This window comes from Rhinopithecus roxellana, chromosome 10, assembly GCF_007565055.1.
Source record: "Rhinopithecus roxellana isolate Shanxi Qingling chromosome 10, ASM756505v1, whole genome shotgun sequence".
Classification (NCBI taxonomy): domain Eukaryota; kingdom Metazoa; phylum Chordata; class Mammalia; order Primates; family Cercopithecidae; genus Rhinopithecus; species Rhinopithecus roxellana.
In genome coordinates, this window is record NC_044558.1 from 30,839,261 (window position 1) to 30,856,383 (window position 17,123).

At 35.4% G+C, this 17,123-nt stretch overlaps 1 protein-coding gene across 7 annotated transcripts in view; it reads right to left on the reverse strand.

Annotated features, from left to right (window-relative positions):
• The window catches only part of PPFIA2 (PTPRF interacting protein alpha 2), a 516,520-nt gene that overhangs the window by 147,923 nt on the left and 351,474 nt on the right, over window positions 1-17,123 (reverse strand). For all 7 annotated transcript variants that reach the window (XM_010383657.2, XM_010383658.2, XM_010383659.2 and 4 more), the window contains one exon: window positions 9,161-9,277. In XM_010383657.2, the coding sequence (XP_010381959.1) occupies window positions 9,161-9,277 (117 nt within the window). The remainder of the gene's footprint in view (window positions 1-9,160; window positions 9,278-17,123) is intronic.

The following is a 17,123-nucleotide window of genomic DNA, read 5'->3' on the forward strand; positions in this document are numbered from 1 at the left end:
AGATAAAGACAGTGAGATTTATGTAGAGCCTTGTGTAAGTGGAAAGCAGTTGCAGAGTTTTGAGCAGATGACTGATGTGTTCAGATAATATGTTTTAAAACATCACTCTTGTATCAAAATATCACATGAACCATATAAATATAGAATTAGAATACATCCATAGATTCTTTAAAAAAAAAAAAAGGAAACAAATTACTCTGATTCATGCTGTTTTAAAAATAATCTGGAGACGGCCCATGGGTGAAGCAGAGAGACCTCATAGTGATTGATTACAATAAATCAGCTGAGAGATGGCAGTGGTTCCCAGACTGATCAATGGAAGTGGTAAGATTCTGGATATATTTTGAAGATAGAGTAAATCAAATTTCTTTATAGTTGGATGGGAGGTGTGAGAGATAGGGAGGATGTAAGAGTAATTTCAAATTATTTGCTTGAGCAACTGGAAAGGCAAAGTTTTCATCATGTAAACTGGAGATGATGGATCAAATTTTGTAAGGGAGGATATCAAATAGGTAAGTTTTTGATATTTTAAGTGTGCAATGTCTTTTAGATATACAAGTAAAGATGTTCAATTGTGCCTGGATATATGCATTTGGTTGTAGGGTCTGAACTAGAGGTAAAGATTCATAAATTATTAGCATATGAATAGGATGAGATTGATTGGAATCATGGAGAGAGTGTAGGCAGAGAAGAAGTGGAGAGCTGAGCCCTGGGGTGAAGAAAGGAAGAGAAAAAGAGAAGAAACTGAGAGTCATCATGCCAGGACAGACTTATCATCTGTTCTTCAGAGAGCAGATGCTCCAACATTAAGAATTCAGAGGGAGGAAAATAGATGGAGACGTAGCCACTGGTAAGGTAAGAGGAAAGTGTATGATGGAAGAAAACGATTAACTATGTCAAATACTGCTGAGACATCAGAGACATCAACTACAGCAAGGCCTGAGAATTGGCTTGTATTTAGCAATATAAATTTAGTGATGACTGTAGCAGGAGTGGCTTCTGTGCTGTGGTGGGACAAAACCTTATTGAAATAGGTTTATAAAGGAATTTAAAATGTAGGGCCAAAAGATATATATTTTTTTAAGTTAGGGGAACTTTGTATATTATAAGAATACAGTCGACCAGGGGTACCTAGAGTCCAGGCCATGGATGTGTACTGGTCTGTGGCCTGTTTGGGACCAGACTGCACAGTAGGAGGTAAAGGTGTGAGCAAAGCTTGATCTGTATTTACAACTGCTCCCTATCGCTTGCATTACCATCTGAAATCTGCTTTCTGTCAGATCAGTGGCAGCATTAGATTCACAAAGGAGTGTGAACCCTATTGTGAACTGTCCATGCGAGGGATCTAGGTTGTGCACTCCTTATGAGAATCTAATACCTGACGATCGGTCACTATCTCCCATCACTGCCAGATGGGACCATCTGGTTACAGGAAAACAAGTTCGGAGCTCCCATTGATTCTACATTATGGTGAGTTGTGTAATTATTTCATTATATATTTCAACGCAATAATAATACAAATAAAGTGCAAAATAAATGTAATGTGGTTGAATCATCCTGAAACCATCCCCCACCCCACCCCCAGTCAGTGGAAAAGTTGTCTTCCACAAAACTGATTCCTGGTGCCAAAAACTTTGGGTACCACTGGAGTAGACAAAGAAAAAAAATGATGGCAAAAGAAAAAGCAGTAAAAATTGTTGGGGAAATATACTTGATTAAATGTGTGCTGAAGACATTACACATGGTATAACAACGTTTTCTTTGAGTAGGCTTTTTTTGAAATTTTTGTAAGCCTCATGCTCACTCTAATAAACTCTTCCATTCTCTTAGAAACATGGATAGGTTTAAGACTTTGCTTAAAGTAAATAATCTTATATTTTGAAATTCATAAAATTAGGTAGTTTTACGCTGCCTTTCCCTCCATAGTTCACATTTAATCTTTACTTGTTACCTGTTTGTCTCAGATCCCCCTGTTCATGAGCTATGTGACATTGAGCCATTGATCCTTGCTCTGTTGTTACAGAGATCAAGTAACACAACTCATGTAAAGACTTTATACCGGTTACTTATCTCATTCCTAAAGACCTATAGCCCCTTTGTTAATGAGGTTTTGAGACAAGTTTGAGAAACAATTTGCCTAACTTTAAAGGTCAAGAACTAGCATTCCTTAATTCCATATTGAGGCATATCCAGTAGAATGCTCATTCTGGCATGGGCTATTTCCCTGTGGATAAAGAGCATCTCTGGAAACACTACATACTGCGTTTCTTTCTTGACGCTCGACGATATTAAGAGTTAAAATATAAATACTGTAGTACTTATACTAGTTAAAAATTGTACAGAACAATATTTCCTAATATACTTCTCCTGGAAATTTCATTTGTTGGGGGAGTGGGTCCCATCAAACACCCATTAAATTTCTGGGGAGCTTGTGTTTTATGAGAAATGATGAGATAGATAAATTCTACCAAAGTGAGAAAATAAAATTAGGTCAATTGAGGAACTTCTGAATGAAAAACTTAAAAATTCTCCTGGCCTTGCTTAACAGATCAGACAAAACAAAACTGAGGAAAAATAACTTGTTCTTGTGTATCTCACCAAAAGACAACAGATTCCTTGGCACAAAATGAACCCTCCAATTATGTTAATAAATAAAGGTGAATGAACAAATTTCCAGTCAGCCAGTCTTTTAAAGTATTTGGAAATATCCTTCCTCAGAAAAAAAAAAAAAAAAAAAAAAGCTTATTCTGAGTCCCTCAAATCCTTATTATACTTATTATTGAAGACAAGAGAGTCGATTTCACTTCATCTTTCCATCTAATAAGGTCTTAGTTAACACACAATAATCCAGCCACTGCTCCCCGAGAGATTTGTTTTGAACCTAATGAGTTTCCACACAGCATTAAAAGATTTTTATTTTTGTCATGGCATATAGAAGATTCCAGACCTTTGGTTATGTGCTTCCTCTCCAACTCAGCTTCTAGAAAATTGATATAACTTCATGTATATATGGCTAAGCCACAGAATAGCCTAACTCTACTCTTTTGGCCCCTTTTCTAGCCAATCTTTGAACCGCTGGGCCAGTCCAGTCCATGTATATTGTTGGACCTGTTCTTTCCAAGCTGGCAAATTCATAAACTCCATTCGGTTTGGGGTTTCATTACTTGACAATTCAACTGAAAAACAGAGGAGAATCATGCAAGTTGTTATGTTTTATTAGGAATTAGAGTACAATATATGGGATCAATACACAGAAAAAAATATTCTGTGAGTGCAATCCAGTTGTAAATAAGCCCAATTATAACTATTTTTGAGAGAGGGAATCAATAATGCATAAATGAGCTACAGTTGACAAGACTGAAAGAACGGTTGTTGGGAGTAGTTGACATGTATTGAGGAACACATAAAAATGAACAAAATGTAGTCAATATATTGTAGACATGCCTGTGGATGATGACTTTTAGTTAGAACTTAGTAAGAATCATTAAAAGAATGGCATTAGTGATAAATGATGTTTATTGGTATTTTAAAATAGGGTGAGATATATTGATAAGCCAAACTTTTAACTGGACAGCTGACAGGTTTGCGTGAGAATGTGCAAATCTTCATACAATGATATCTCAATATTTCACAATAGCATGATGGAATGAAATCCTTTGTCTTCACTGAGGAACACATTGCTCATAGAGCTATATTGACTTGTTCTAAGTACCTATTTTTGTCATTGGTTGTTCATTCTAAAACAGCATTATGTTGCTAAAAGTCCACAAAACCCTTAATTTTGATAAAGGCATCACTTTGGATCAATATCCTTCATGAACAATAGTTCCACAATGAAAATACTAGACAATTATTTATTAAATGTACCCATCTGAGGATTATTCTTGCCACTGATTCTTCATTTTGCTTTATGTACTTTTTGTCCATAGTTCTTTTATCTGACAAGAACTAAAGAACGGAAAACATGCAAATAAAAATCTATTTCTGATTTTACATTTATTCAGCTTTCACATTTCCATATTACTGTTGCTTAAATTATTATGTTGCATTTTATTTTAATTTAGAGAACAGTCACGAATAAATGTCAGATTCAAAGAGGAGAGAAGAATAAGAGCAACAACTTTAAAAAGGAAGCTTTACTTAAGTTCACTTAGTAATTAAGCTCGAAGTGGGAATGATAAACAAAGAGGCCTGGGAGGCAAGAAGAGGCCAGCCAGCTCGGGAAGAACCTCACGTGACATGCCGAGGATGTGCCTCATCTGTTGTAAGGTCATTGAAGAGTCAGTCAACTCCACTCTTCGATCTGTGAAGAACTAGTGTCTCAGTCACTAATACGTGACATGTACAAAAATTCACTACATATAGTTAAGTGTGACTATTGTTTTGTGAAAGCTTTTTCATATTGTTGACTCCTTGTATTTCTCAGGCCTCAGTTCAAATCCCACCATCTTAAAAAGATCTGCCTCTTTAATGTCTTCACCACTCACCTTGTACGGGTCCCTTGGTCATATCTACGTCCTTTTACACTGTGTATATTTGTTTATTGCCTGTACCCTCAACTGTCTTATTCATCATTATATTCCCATCACCTAGAATAGGGCCCATTTCCTAGTACCTTTAATAAGGTTGCCACTAAATATTTATTTGATTGAAAACACAGTATTAACAAATAGAATAAGCATTCATTGCTTGTATACAATATGCCTAAGATGATGCAATTTATTGAATATAGTGTTTCTATTCTTACAACTCTGTAAGTTGGCAAGACTATTTTATCTGAAACTGAGACTCAGGAGTGTCAAAGGGTAAGGTTCACACAGCTAGTAGTTGGCAGAGACAGGAACTTCAAACAAATCGCTATTCCACATTGCCTCTCTGACACCCCTCAGTGAGGATTAATTAACCTTATTTTTAAAGTCTACTATTATTTTTGATACCACAATATTTATCATGTTTTATGATATTAATTTGGGCATGTTTATTTCTTGCTGTAGATTCTTACCAAATTTATTACAGACTATATCTTCTGAATCTCTACCATATCTAATATTTTACTGATTCACATCAGTTAGCAAATATTTGCAGTTGACAAAATAATTGGAAGTACAGATTATAGAAGTAACAAGCATTATTATCTCCTTTACAAGAGCAGCATGTTTACTTTTTAAAATTCACCAATTAACTTCCATCTAGAAAGAAATAGGAAAAAGTTATTAGAGCCCAGTTCTGAAAAGGCGGAATTTAGTGTTCTGAAAATTTGTATTATTCTGTGAATATTTATATTCTTCTAAAACAATCAATTACATTTAAGACCACACAGAAATATTTAAACTCATTTCAGTTAAGTGTTTTTTCTTTTTATTGTTTTCTTTTAAAAAGGCTGATAATAATTACTAGACTTTTCCATGAATAATAAGGCCTATTTCAGAGTGTGTTTTATGAGATTATTTTTGTCAACTATTTTGTCAAACATTTCTTAATCCACTGACATAAAACATCTTCTGTTGGCTAATCACCCACCTTGACTGTGTAATTTAAGGAAATTAACTTCCCTAAACAAAGGGTAATCCTTCTGACTAGGATTTAGAAGTCACTTTCTTAGCTCTATTAATATCTAAAAATTGTTTTACGTTTTTGTCTTGATCTACCACTTTTCAATTTACACACTAACATTACAATCATCGTTGATAATCTGCCAAAATAATATTCTCTTTTCTTTTGTTTGAGTATACCTTTTTAAAAGTTCTCGATTAAAAATATAAGTATCAGGCTTTAAATTACAATACTTTGACAACTTGTTTTATGGTATTAATATACCTCGAATAATCATGTCATGGAGGATGATTTTTATATTAAAAATGCTCTATAATATTTTATGTGTATAACTTGGAAGTATTTATATAAGGACAATGAAAATAATAATCAGGATACTGTTGTATGTTTTATCAAGAAATGTCAGGTAAAGAAACGTGGTATAGCTGAGCACGGTGGCTCACACCTGTAATTCCAGCACTTTGGGAGGCTGAGGTGGACAGATTGCTTGAGCTCAGGAGTTCAAGACCAGCCTGGGCAACATGGTGAAACTCTTGTCTCTACAAAACATACAAAAATTAGCCGGGCATGGTGGCTTGCGCCAGTAGTCTTAGCTACTTGGAAGGCTGAGATGGGAGGATTGCTTGAGCCCAGGACGGGGAGGTTGCGGTGAGTCAAGATTATACCACTGCACTATGGCCTGGACTGTCTCAAAAAAATGTAAATAAAAATAAATTTTAAAATGTGACATAAATAAAACTAATTATTACAACACTTTATTGGATCATCCTGAGAAATCAATCACAGGATTAATATAAATTGAAACATAGTTTACATATTTTTAACTTTAGACTAAATATATATGACATATTGTACATATTTTAGGTTCACACTAAAGGATATGGGCATGATATTATACATGATAATAATATATAATTATTCTAAAGCATTTAGAAATCACTCTTCTTGAAATTCAAGGAAGCTGAAAAAAGGAAATGAATACCAGTAATCATAGTGTTTAAAAACCTTTAGTTATACCAACACAAGAAGTGATTGACTTAGCATTGGCACACAATTTCTTTTCTCCACTGGCTGAAATGCCTTCCCTAAGAACTGGAAGTCAAAGAAAGTTAAAGACAAGTGCTTTGGGTCACCAATGACTCAAAATCCTCTATATGTGCACTTATATCTGTGAAGATCAATAGAGACAAATATCAATTATGCATAAATCCTCATTCTAATTATGTAACTAGCTCCTGAAAAATAATCTGTCATAAACTGTCTTACATTCTCTAATGTCTGCATATTCAAATATTTAGTGGTTATATTGTTAAGAGTAAGTCGTTAGGCAACCAACAGGTGATGGTCAGGTGGCTGTTAAACTCTCTCTGTAAAACAATTATTGGTTGCTGCCAGTGCCAGGGAAAGACAGTCTCTAATAATAGAAAACATCTGAATCTGGTGATCAGCAGTTTCCAGATAAGATCTCAGGAGTCGGGCGAGTGGACTCAAGCATGCGCACTGAGAAGCAAAATGGCAGCGTTTAACTGGTATAGGAATAGAACATTCCTCTAGGAACACTCAACTGCTAAGGGAAAAAGGCCTCCAGTGAGCATGTATACAACTTGAGTAAACAGGCTGTGCATGCGGCCCCTCCCAAGTGCTGACAGGCCACTGCACATGCAGACAGCCCACCCCAAGGGAAGAATCAGGGGAGAAGTACCATAACCCCAGAAGCATGCTAATGTATAAAACCCCAATTCAGAGGTCAAATTGCACACTTGAATCTCTTAAGTTGCCCATTTGGCCATTTTCCAGCTGTACTTTATTTCCTTTTGTTCCTGCTCTAAAACTTTCCTACCCTAAAACTTGCCTTTGTCTCTCCCTTTGCCTCATGCCCACAGTCAATTTCTTTCTTCTGAGAAAGCAAGAATTGAGGTTGCTGCAGACCTGTATGGATTTGCTGCTGCTAACAATATCTTGATGAAACAATATTTGAAAAAAATATATATGTGTGAGCATTCCCTGCCCTCCCCCTCCATAAGAAGAACGCTTTAAGTATGAAGTAATCTGGTAGAAGATAAACAAAATCTCAAGTTGTTCATGTCTGAGAAAGGTATATTTCTTCATTTCTGGACTAGATTAGCATAAATACAGCATTATTATAGAAAACAATAATTTGTAGCCTTCTATGAAAAAGACTGGATGACCATAAAATCCATTTTTATAATGAACCAATTGTGATTCTATAATTCTCAGAGCAATATCAAATTACATGTTGGTTTCCTAAACTGAGTGCAGAGTGAAAATGCCTTATTAAAGAGCTTGGTGGTATATCTACTGAAGCAGTATCAGTTTATTTAGTTGAAGGAAAGAGAAATAATTTTATTCTAATCTCAGATACAGCTGAGGAAATACATCAAATTGTAGTTTATGTTTTATATTTAGCTTAAGATTTCTATTAAATACATAACTAAAGGCTAAATTTGTGGTCTTATATGAAGATCTGTTCATTTGTCAGCCACCAGAATAGAAGCTTCTTTCTGGAAATTCATCTGATTTATTTATTTTATTTTGCTTTTCTACTTGAAGGAAGAAACATAAGAAGTCCCTCTATTTTTTCTAACCACATAAGTAAGGAAATGATAAACTTAATTTATAGTAAGAATTCTAATGCTATTTATTGTATTGTCCAGTCACTTGCTTCTTAATGGCTAGGTTTTAGAAACTCTTGACATTTTCCATTACAGTAATTTAGCTAGCTGATTCATGTGGTCTTCATTTAGGAGCTTAAGAATCCAAAGATATAACTTGTTACAGGCAAATGATTCTCCTGAGTTTCCAACACAGGATGTGTGAATGCCTCTGTGTAATTTTCATCTGATTCTGGACCTGCCAATAACTTACCTTCTTCCTCTTGTGTTGGAAAGAAGTGGTCCTGCACAGAAACCTTTTGTCTTTTGCTAGTGGAGCAACAGACTGCTAGTTTCCTTTGAGTGAGACTAAACTTCACCCAAAGGGAGAATCATTGCATTATAAAAAATGGTAAAAGTCTCATGACTTCACATATCATTTTATGTTATCTCTCATTAACAAGAGTACCGCTGAGGCCTCAAACAATGCAGGAAAAATATTAATCAAATAAAAGTTTGCCAACAATTTTTGCAGTCATAAACAACCAGTAAGTTACCAATTGAATATTATATCACTTACAATTCAAAAGTGTTGTTTAGGACTTAAAATTCTCCTGCCTATATATGTACTTATATGTATATGCCATATATATGCACACACACAGTATGTGTATGTGTACTTTAAATTATATTATTTATATATATTATAAATTCAATTCTATATAATTGAAATACTTTTAAGAGAATCAATTTAAAAGCAGGTAAAAAATTCAAATATGTGTATATGCATACACACAACATATACACATACGTATTATATTTAAGAGAATCAAAATAAGAACAAAAAATGAGAAAGGAAATCATCATAAACCTTGAACCTTTGACCAAAGAATCAACAAAAACTAAAAAATGTTCATTATGTGGTTTTTATATTTCCTGTCAAATGATATAAGAAGTAAACATTTCCATGTAAGAGCATGTGGTGTGTGTCATACCTTCTCATGGACTTTCTGTCCAGGTTCCATCCCTTCAAGATGTTCTGATTCTGTGGATCCCTCGCTTGATGCCATTTTTCTTTGTATATGAACATTTTGTTCACGCAAGGCAACAATCTGCAAAATAAAAGCACTATGCCTTTAAAGTCTGAATAGAACATAAAATAAAAAAAGAAAATGAATTTACTTCAATGTGATTAAGAACTAATGAACACTAAAAAATAACCAGAAAGTGAACATTACATTTTAGTGAATTATTATTCAAAATATATGTTTAAATGTAGGTCACCATTTTGAATAATATCTATATAACTTCATAACATCTCTGCCAAGAAGAGGTTAAAGCACTGTGAAATTTACTTAAGAAAATATTTTCTAGTTGGAAGTGCATCTAAATCAATGATATATTTGTATTAATGTGCCGTTAATTCAGAAATTATTTTTAAATTAATTTATAGGATGTAATAAAAATATTTTTTGGTCTCTATTTTTAAAGTATACAAGAAACATAAAAAAATAAAAAGATTGAAGGTTAAAGACTATAAGCACAGCAATTTCGCCTACATTGATAGCCCATCTGCAATTTAATATAAGCAGATACATAGCTGGACTCAAAAAATATTTTGTAATTCTGTCATGAGCATGTATTAAATTTGTCTTATTATTATAATTTTAATGTCCATTATTTTACCAAATTTAGTTAATTTGCAAACACAAATTCAGAAAGCAATTAATTATTGCAAACTTTCAGCTCAATTTTAATGACATAATTATTTCAATTACAAAACAAATTATCAGGTAGTTACAGCATAAATGATCATAGTAATATATAGAGGGAAAAATAGTGCTTCAGTCTTTTTAAAATGGCGTTTTAAAATACATTTGCTATATATATGTATATATATACATCACTTAGAAAATATTTTACATTATATTAATGCTGTAACTTATTTATTTCATGGCATATTTTATTGTATTATCAACTCAGATATTAGTCAATATTAGTTCTGGGAGAAATAAATGTGCATAGTATTTAATGCACAATAAGATCTGAATAATATTAAACTTACATGTGGAAATTATAAGACCAACATGTCACGAGACAAATAATCATTAACTGAAAAAAACATGGTATCAAGGGGTTGGGTGTTTGCCCTGCTACCTGACACTACTTCAATGCCGTATCTACCACCGTGTGTCCATGACATCAGCTGATCTTGCTATATGATCTCTGGTATTTGAGCATTTGGTATATCCTTTTCTAGGTATATGTTCTTCTCTCGTATAACTGTAATCACCAAATAATTGGCTCCCTCACTCTTACTCTTGTCCATCTACAATCTATTATCCACAAAGCAGCCAGGTACATCTTTCAAACTTAAATTATATTGTGTAACCCGTCAGCTTTCTAAAAAAATTAATGTTTGGCTCGACGCGGCAGCTCACGCCTATAATCCCAGCACTTTGGGAGGCCAAGGTGGCCAGATCACTTGAGGTCAGGAGTTCATGATCAGCCTGGCTAACTGGTGAAACTGGTCTCTACTAAAAATACAAAAATTAGCCAGGCGTGGTGGTGGGCACCTGTAATCCCAGCTACTCAGGAGGCTGAGCCAGGAGAATCCCTTGAACTCGGGAAGTGGAGATCACAGTGAGCCTAGATTGTGCCACTGTACTCCAGCCTGGGTGACAGAGCGAGACTCTGTCTTAAATTAAAATAAAATAAAATAAAATAAAATAAAACAAAACAATTTAATTTAATTTTTTTAAACTAATGTTTTCCCAGCTTATTTAGCCAAAATTTAAACTTCTTAACAAGGTCTATACTGTCCTATTTGAGCCCTTTGCTTCAGCGACACTGGCCTCCTTTCCATTCCTCAAACATACCTGTCTCTTACCTACACAGCGCTGAGGAATTCGATGATCTTCCTATCTAAAACATTATTCCTCAGCTATCACAGGGGACACAATGCCATCTTTAAAAACAGCTGAGATACCACTCCTCAGAGTGAATGTGTCTTGTCATCAAACACTTTTTACAATATATCTCTATTTATTTTTGTGCATGTAGCACTCATTAAAGTTTATTATTCCATTTCTCCACTTCCTCATTTTGCTTATTTATTTAGCTAGCACAAGTCCTAATAATATCGCCTGAGAAAATAATTTTCAAAAGAATGCTTCATTGAAAACAGCATTTTCATATGAAGTAGCACATCAAGTTATTATGTGCAGGGTATTCACTAAAAATGTGTTGAATTAAATAACACATGGATATGGGAAAACAAAGATCTGAACCCAATTAATTCAAAAAATAACAAAAGATAAAGATTTGGAGGGTACACAAAACTTCAGAAACATTCTTTTCACATTAGTCAACATGGAAATAGATTACATCAAAGGAATGACAAGAATAAAAAAATAGCTCTTAGATATATTATTTTTATATTACACTCTTAACATGCTGCTTTTTGCATAAATGTTATGTTACAATTGATATATTATGAGATTTCATTAATCATGAAGTTTACAATATTCAAGTATCATTTGTCGACATTCCACTAGAGACAACACTCATGACTGACAGAAATGCTAATACAAAGTACCAGGCCATTTAAAAATTATATGCTTTGTTCTATTATTAATCTATTCAGAAGTGAGGGGAGACATTTAAAAACTATTTAAAGAACAAATATAACTCTCAGTTTATAGATTAGCTTACATTTGTTTAATAAACAGATGACTTTCAAATATGTCCTGGTGCCTGAAATAAAGCAGGCCATCTATAAAAGTTTATTGAATGAATCAGTGAAAAGATGAATTAATATCCCTATTAAAAATAATCAAGAAATCAAATTCATTCAGAAAAAAAGTACAAATATAATTGAGCCACTATGATTTTTAAAATTCTAAACTTCAAGTTTGCTACAGTGTATACATGACAATTAGTTCCAAAAAAGACATATTTTTCAACCACTAACATGCTAACTTTGTTTTGTAAAAATGAATCAAGTCCAAAAATGTTGGCTCTTGATACAGAAGAATGAATATGATATATTCTATATTCTCTACCACTCTAATATGCTATTTTCCCCAATAACAAATTATCCTGGGTAGTTATGAAACCAAAGCTTCAGCACCTGATTTAATTGTGGGTGTTAAAAAGTGGATTATTTCTGACACTGGGGAAAGGGGGGAAGTTAGTAGTTCTCTTTCAAAAATTCACCTTTTGGGGTTAAGCGTTTTCTTCAATCTGTTTTAAAGAGTGAAGAGTTCACCAATAAATCACTGGAGCCTAAGGTAGCACAGACTTCTTTAGGAAATTCTCTTAGCTGGTTTGAGAAGTGAACACAAGAGATGGCTAGGGAACCAGCTTGGGACAGTAAATAGAATGAAAAGCAGCTAATGGTCTCAAAATATTCCCTAGGCTCTCCCTGAGAGGGAATGTTGTCAGAGGGAGGGCCCAAGCAATTTGTCTACAAGAAAACTAATGTAGGTCTGGATGCCTCACTGCTAAACAACATGGCCCACTTGCTATCAGTTAAATGTTCCCTCCAAAACTTATGTTGAAATGTAATTTCCTTTGTAATGGTATTAAGAGGTCAGACCTTTAAGAGGTTTTTAGGGCCTGAGGGCTTTGCCCTCATAAATGGATTAAGGCTGTTATCTCTGGAGTGAGTTATTTATCACTGGTGTGGGTTCTGGATAAAAGGATAGAGTTTGCCCCTCGTCCTCTCTCTGTATCATCTCACATGCTTTTATGCCCTTCCATCCTTCTGCTATGGGATAAGGCATCATAGAAGCTCATGCCAGATGCCAGTGTCATGTCTTGGACTTCCCAGCCTCCAGAACTTTCAGAAATAAATTTGTTTTCTTTAAAAATCATCCAGTCTGTGATATTCTGTTATAGCAACACAAAACAGGCTAAGACACTACTCCAAATATGATTACATGTTGAGTAGGAGGAACCACTTATGTACAAGTCCTGTTGTTTACCCAGTTCTTATATAACTGTACTGAAAAACCCACTATGGACGAGCACTGTGCTAAACTAGTTTTATCTACAAAGGGGGTATGATTCATGTTTAACAAATGATCAGGTTAAGATAAAGACAGATTAATGAGGAGAACTGCTGCGATTTGAATATATGCCCTCCTCCAACCCCCAACATTTGTATGTTGAAACCTAGGGCCCAATGTGATAGTTTTGAGAGGTGATGTCTTTAGGAGATGATAAACGGAATTAGTACCAATATAAAAGACCTCAAGGGTACTAGCTAAGTAAGCCTTTTGCCATTCATCTTCTGCCATGTGAGGACACATTGTTCAGGGTGCCATAATGGAAGCAGAAGGCAGTCCTTACCAGACACCAAATCTGCTGATGCCTTGATGTTGGACTTTCCTGTCTCCAGAACTGTGATAAATATTTCCATTGTTTATAAATTATGCAGTCTCAGACATTATGTCACAGCAGTACAAATGGACTAAGAAGTAAGAGTGAAATAAAACAACTCCATATCCTTATACTTCCTAATTTGTAACATTGCCTCAAATGGCTCCGCTTTTACATTTGCAGTCTACTAAATCAGGAGAAGTTAATAGCAGACTGGGCTAGGAAGCATAAACATTTTATTTCCAAGGGCTGATATCCTTGCTGGAATCCTTTGTACATCATTAAGATTGGATGCCTCCCTGGACAGATTCATATGGAGGCAAAGTTTTGCATATATTTTCAGTGAGTTAGCAACCCACTGAAGGCTCATGGAATGCTGTTCAAGATAAATATTTCACAACTGTGTTTTCTGTTCAATCATCATTTATCAAGTGTCTGTTGACATTTTCTTTTAAGTATCCCTTCACATTTCTTTTGATAATAACATCTTATATTTTCATTGGAGACTTTCTTATTCTAATCCCACAGACTGTCAATCAAGGAACCAAGAGCCCATGGAAAATGGGTGGGCACATGATCCAAGCCAGGGAAATCAGAATATTATTACTTTACATGTTTCTGGCTGAGCTATGGGAAACTATTCTCTCTATCTACTAAGGAAGGTAAACTGGTAGAATATGAATGAGGTACTCTTTTTCATTAATTCCTACACATGCAGAAAACACATGGAAGAGATGAGGCCTTAATAAATTGCTTCTGGTCCTGATTCTAGGCATCCTTAAATCATTCCTACCCTTGGCATTTTAGTAATATGAGCCAAGCCCCAAATTTCCCCTTTTGTGCCCAAACTCATTTGGAATGGTTTTCTGTCACTTGCAACTAAAAGTGACTTGCAAATGCATCAGGAAACATGGAAGACAATACAGAGCATGCAATATCTAAGTGAGGATTTTAGAGAATGACTAAGAATTTACCAGACAGACATGGCAGAAGATTTTTTAGGTGTATAGAAGATCACAGGCATTTTGTGTTTCTACTACTTTGTGTTCCTATCACTGTAAGTTGTTTAATATTCCTATGGCAAAAAGTACCTGGAAAAAGTTGGAGTAATGATGGGATTAGCAAAGTTAAAGTGCTTCAACTAAATCTCGGGCATCTGTGTGCTTTTTCTCTCTGGCTTATTGCTTTGTCTTGATCCTTATTTGTGTTTTCTGGTTGCTCATAAGCTTATAACAGCCTGACCCATTCCTTCTAGGCACTCTCAAACACATCATATTTTCTATTGGGAGAACCTGCTCCGGATAGTTACGTGGGTTCTTTTCTATTTCTTTTCTTTCTTTTTTTTTTTTTTTTTTGAGACGGAGTCTGGCTCTGTGGCCCAGGCTGGAGTGCAGTGGCGGGATCTCAGCGCACTGCAAGCTCCGCCTCCCAGGTTTAGGCCATTCTCCTGCCTCCGCCTCCCAAGTAGCTGGGACTACAGGCGCCCGCCTCGTCGCCCGGCTAGTTTTTTGTGTTCTTTAGTAGAGACGGGGTTTCACCGTATTAGCCAGGATGGTCTCGATCTCCTGACCTTGTGGTCCGCCCATCTCGGCCTCCCAAAGTGCTGGGATTACAGGCTTGAGCCACCGCGCCCGGCCTCTTTTCTATTTCTTAAGTGTCTCGACTGGTTTGAGAAATAATGGGAAAGAGCACAAGAGAGATAAATGTAAAGCTGGGTGTCCGGGGGAGACATCACATGTTGGCAGGATCCGTGATTTTCCCCGAGCCTTAAAACCAGCAAGTTTTTATTAGTGATTTTCAAAAGGGGAGGGAGTGCACGAATAGCGTGTGGATCACAGAGATCACATACTTCACAAGGTATTAAATATCACAAAGCAAGTGGAGGCAGGGTGAGATCACAGGATCATAGGATGGGGCGAAATTAAAATTGCCAATGAAGTTTCGGGCACGCATTGTCATTGATAACATCTTATCAGGAAACACGATTTGAGAGCAGACAACCTGTCTGACCGAAATTTATTAGGCAGGAATTTTCCTTATCCTAATAAGCCTGGGAGCGCTACAGGAGACCAGGGCTTATTTCATCCCTTCAGCTTCAACCATAAAAGACGGCAGGCCTTAAAGGGGCCGTCTATAAACCTACCCTCAGGGCGCGTTCTCTTTCTCCGGAATGTTCCTTGCTGAGAAAAAGAATTCAGCGATATTTCTCCTATTTGCTTTTGAAAGAGGAGAAATATGGCTCTGTTCTGTCTGGCTAACCGGTGGCCAGAAGTCTTATCTCTGGTGTTCCCTGAACATTGCCCTTATCCTGTTCTTTTTTCAAGATGCCCAGATTTCATATTGTTCAAACACACATGCTCTACAAACAATTTGTGCAGTTGATGCAGTCATCACAGGGTCCTGAGGTGCCATTTATCCTCAGTTTACGAAGAAGATGACAGGATTAAGAGATTAAAGTAAAGACAGGCATAGGAAATCACAAGGGTATTGACTGGGGAAGTGATAAGTGTCTATGAAATCTTCACAATTTATGTTCAGAGATTGCAGTAAAGACAGCTGTAAGAAATTATGAAAGTATTAATTTGGGGAACTAATAAATGCCCATGAAATCTTCACAATTTATGTTCTTCTGCCGCGGCTTCATCCAGTCCCTCTGTTCAGGGTCCCTGACTTCCTGCAACAGTTTTCAAGCCAGTCTTCTAGGTTTCATTCATATCCTTGCCTCTGTCAGGTTGATTTTGGCTCTGACAAGCTCTGACCCCACACAATAAACAACCGTAGTCTTGGTGGCTGGGCCTGCAGTCTGCAAAATTCCTTAGTCCTCATTTGTTTTTTTTACCAGGTTGAACACTACCATGTCTTGCAACAGACCCTCTTCTAGCTCCTTACCTGTGAGCAACTGTTTTTCTTTGATATCTTGGAAAGATTCATTTATTTTAAAAATATTCATTCAGCACTGACAATATACCAAGCATTAGGAAAATATAATCGGGGAAAAAAGGCAGAAATCCTTCCTAATGGAAATTGTACTCTCATTGGGGAAAATAAATTATAAACAAAAATAGGCAGAGCATATTTTTAAATGGTGATAACAGAAAATGGAAAATCAAACCAAGTGAAGGATGCTGTGAGGTATAATTTAATTACAAATTAGGTGATTTCTGAGTATGGACTTGAGAACAAGAGGGAACAAGCAATGTGGATATCAGGGAGAAGAACATTCTAGAAAATGTAAATAATTATTAAAAAACAAATATTGAGATTTATTACAGTATTTCATGAAATTCTTTAAATGATGTAAAATGTCCTCCCTAAAAGAGAGGTAAAAAATCAGTGTAAGTTGATGCCCTGAAAACTTAAGGAAATATGTTATCAGGAAGAAAATGTGATATGTTAGAAAATAACAAAGACTATTAAATATCTTTATATTCCAAAATTTTAGGATTTCTTGAAGGTTTAAGAAATATTAATACATTTATTCAACAAATATTCATTTGATCACTGTTCTAAGTATCACAAAATACTAGGGAAAATGCAGACAGTTTCCTTCTCTTGTGGAGGTTACTTCCAGTT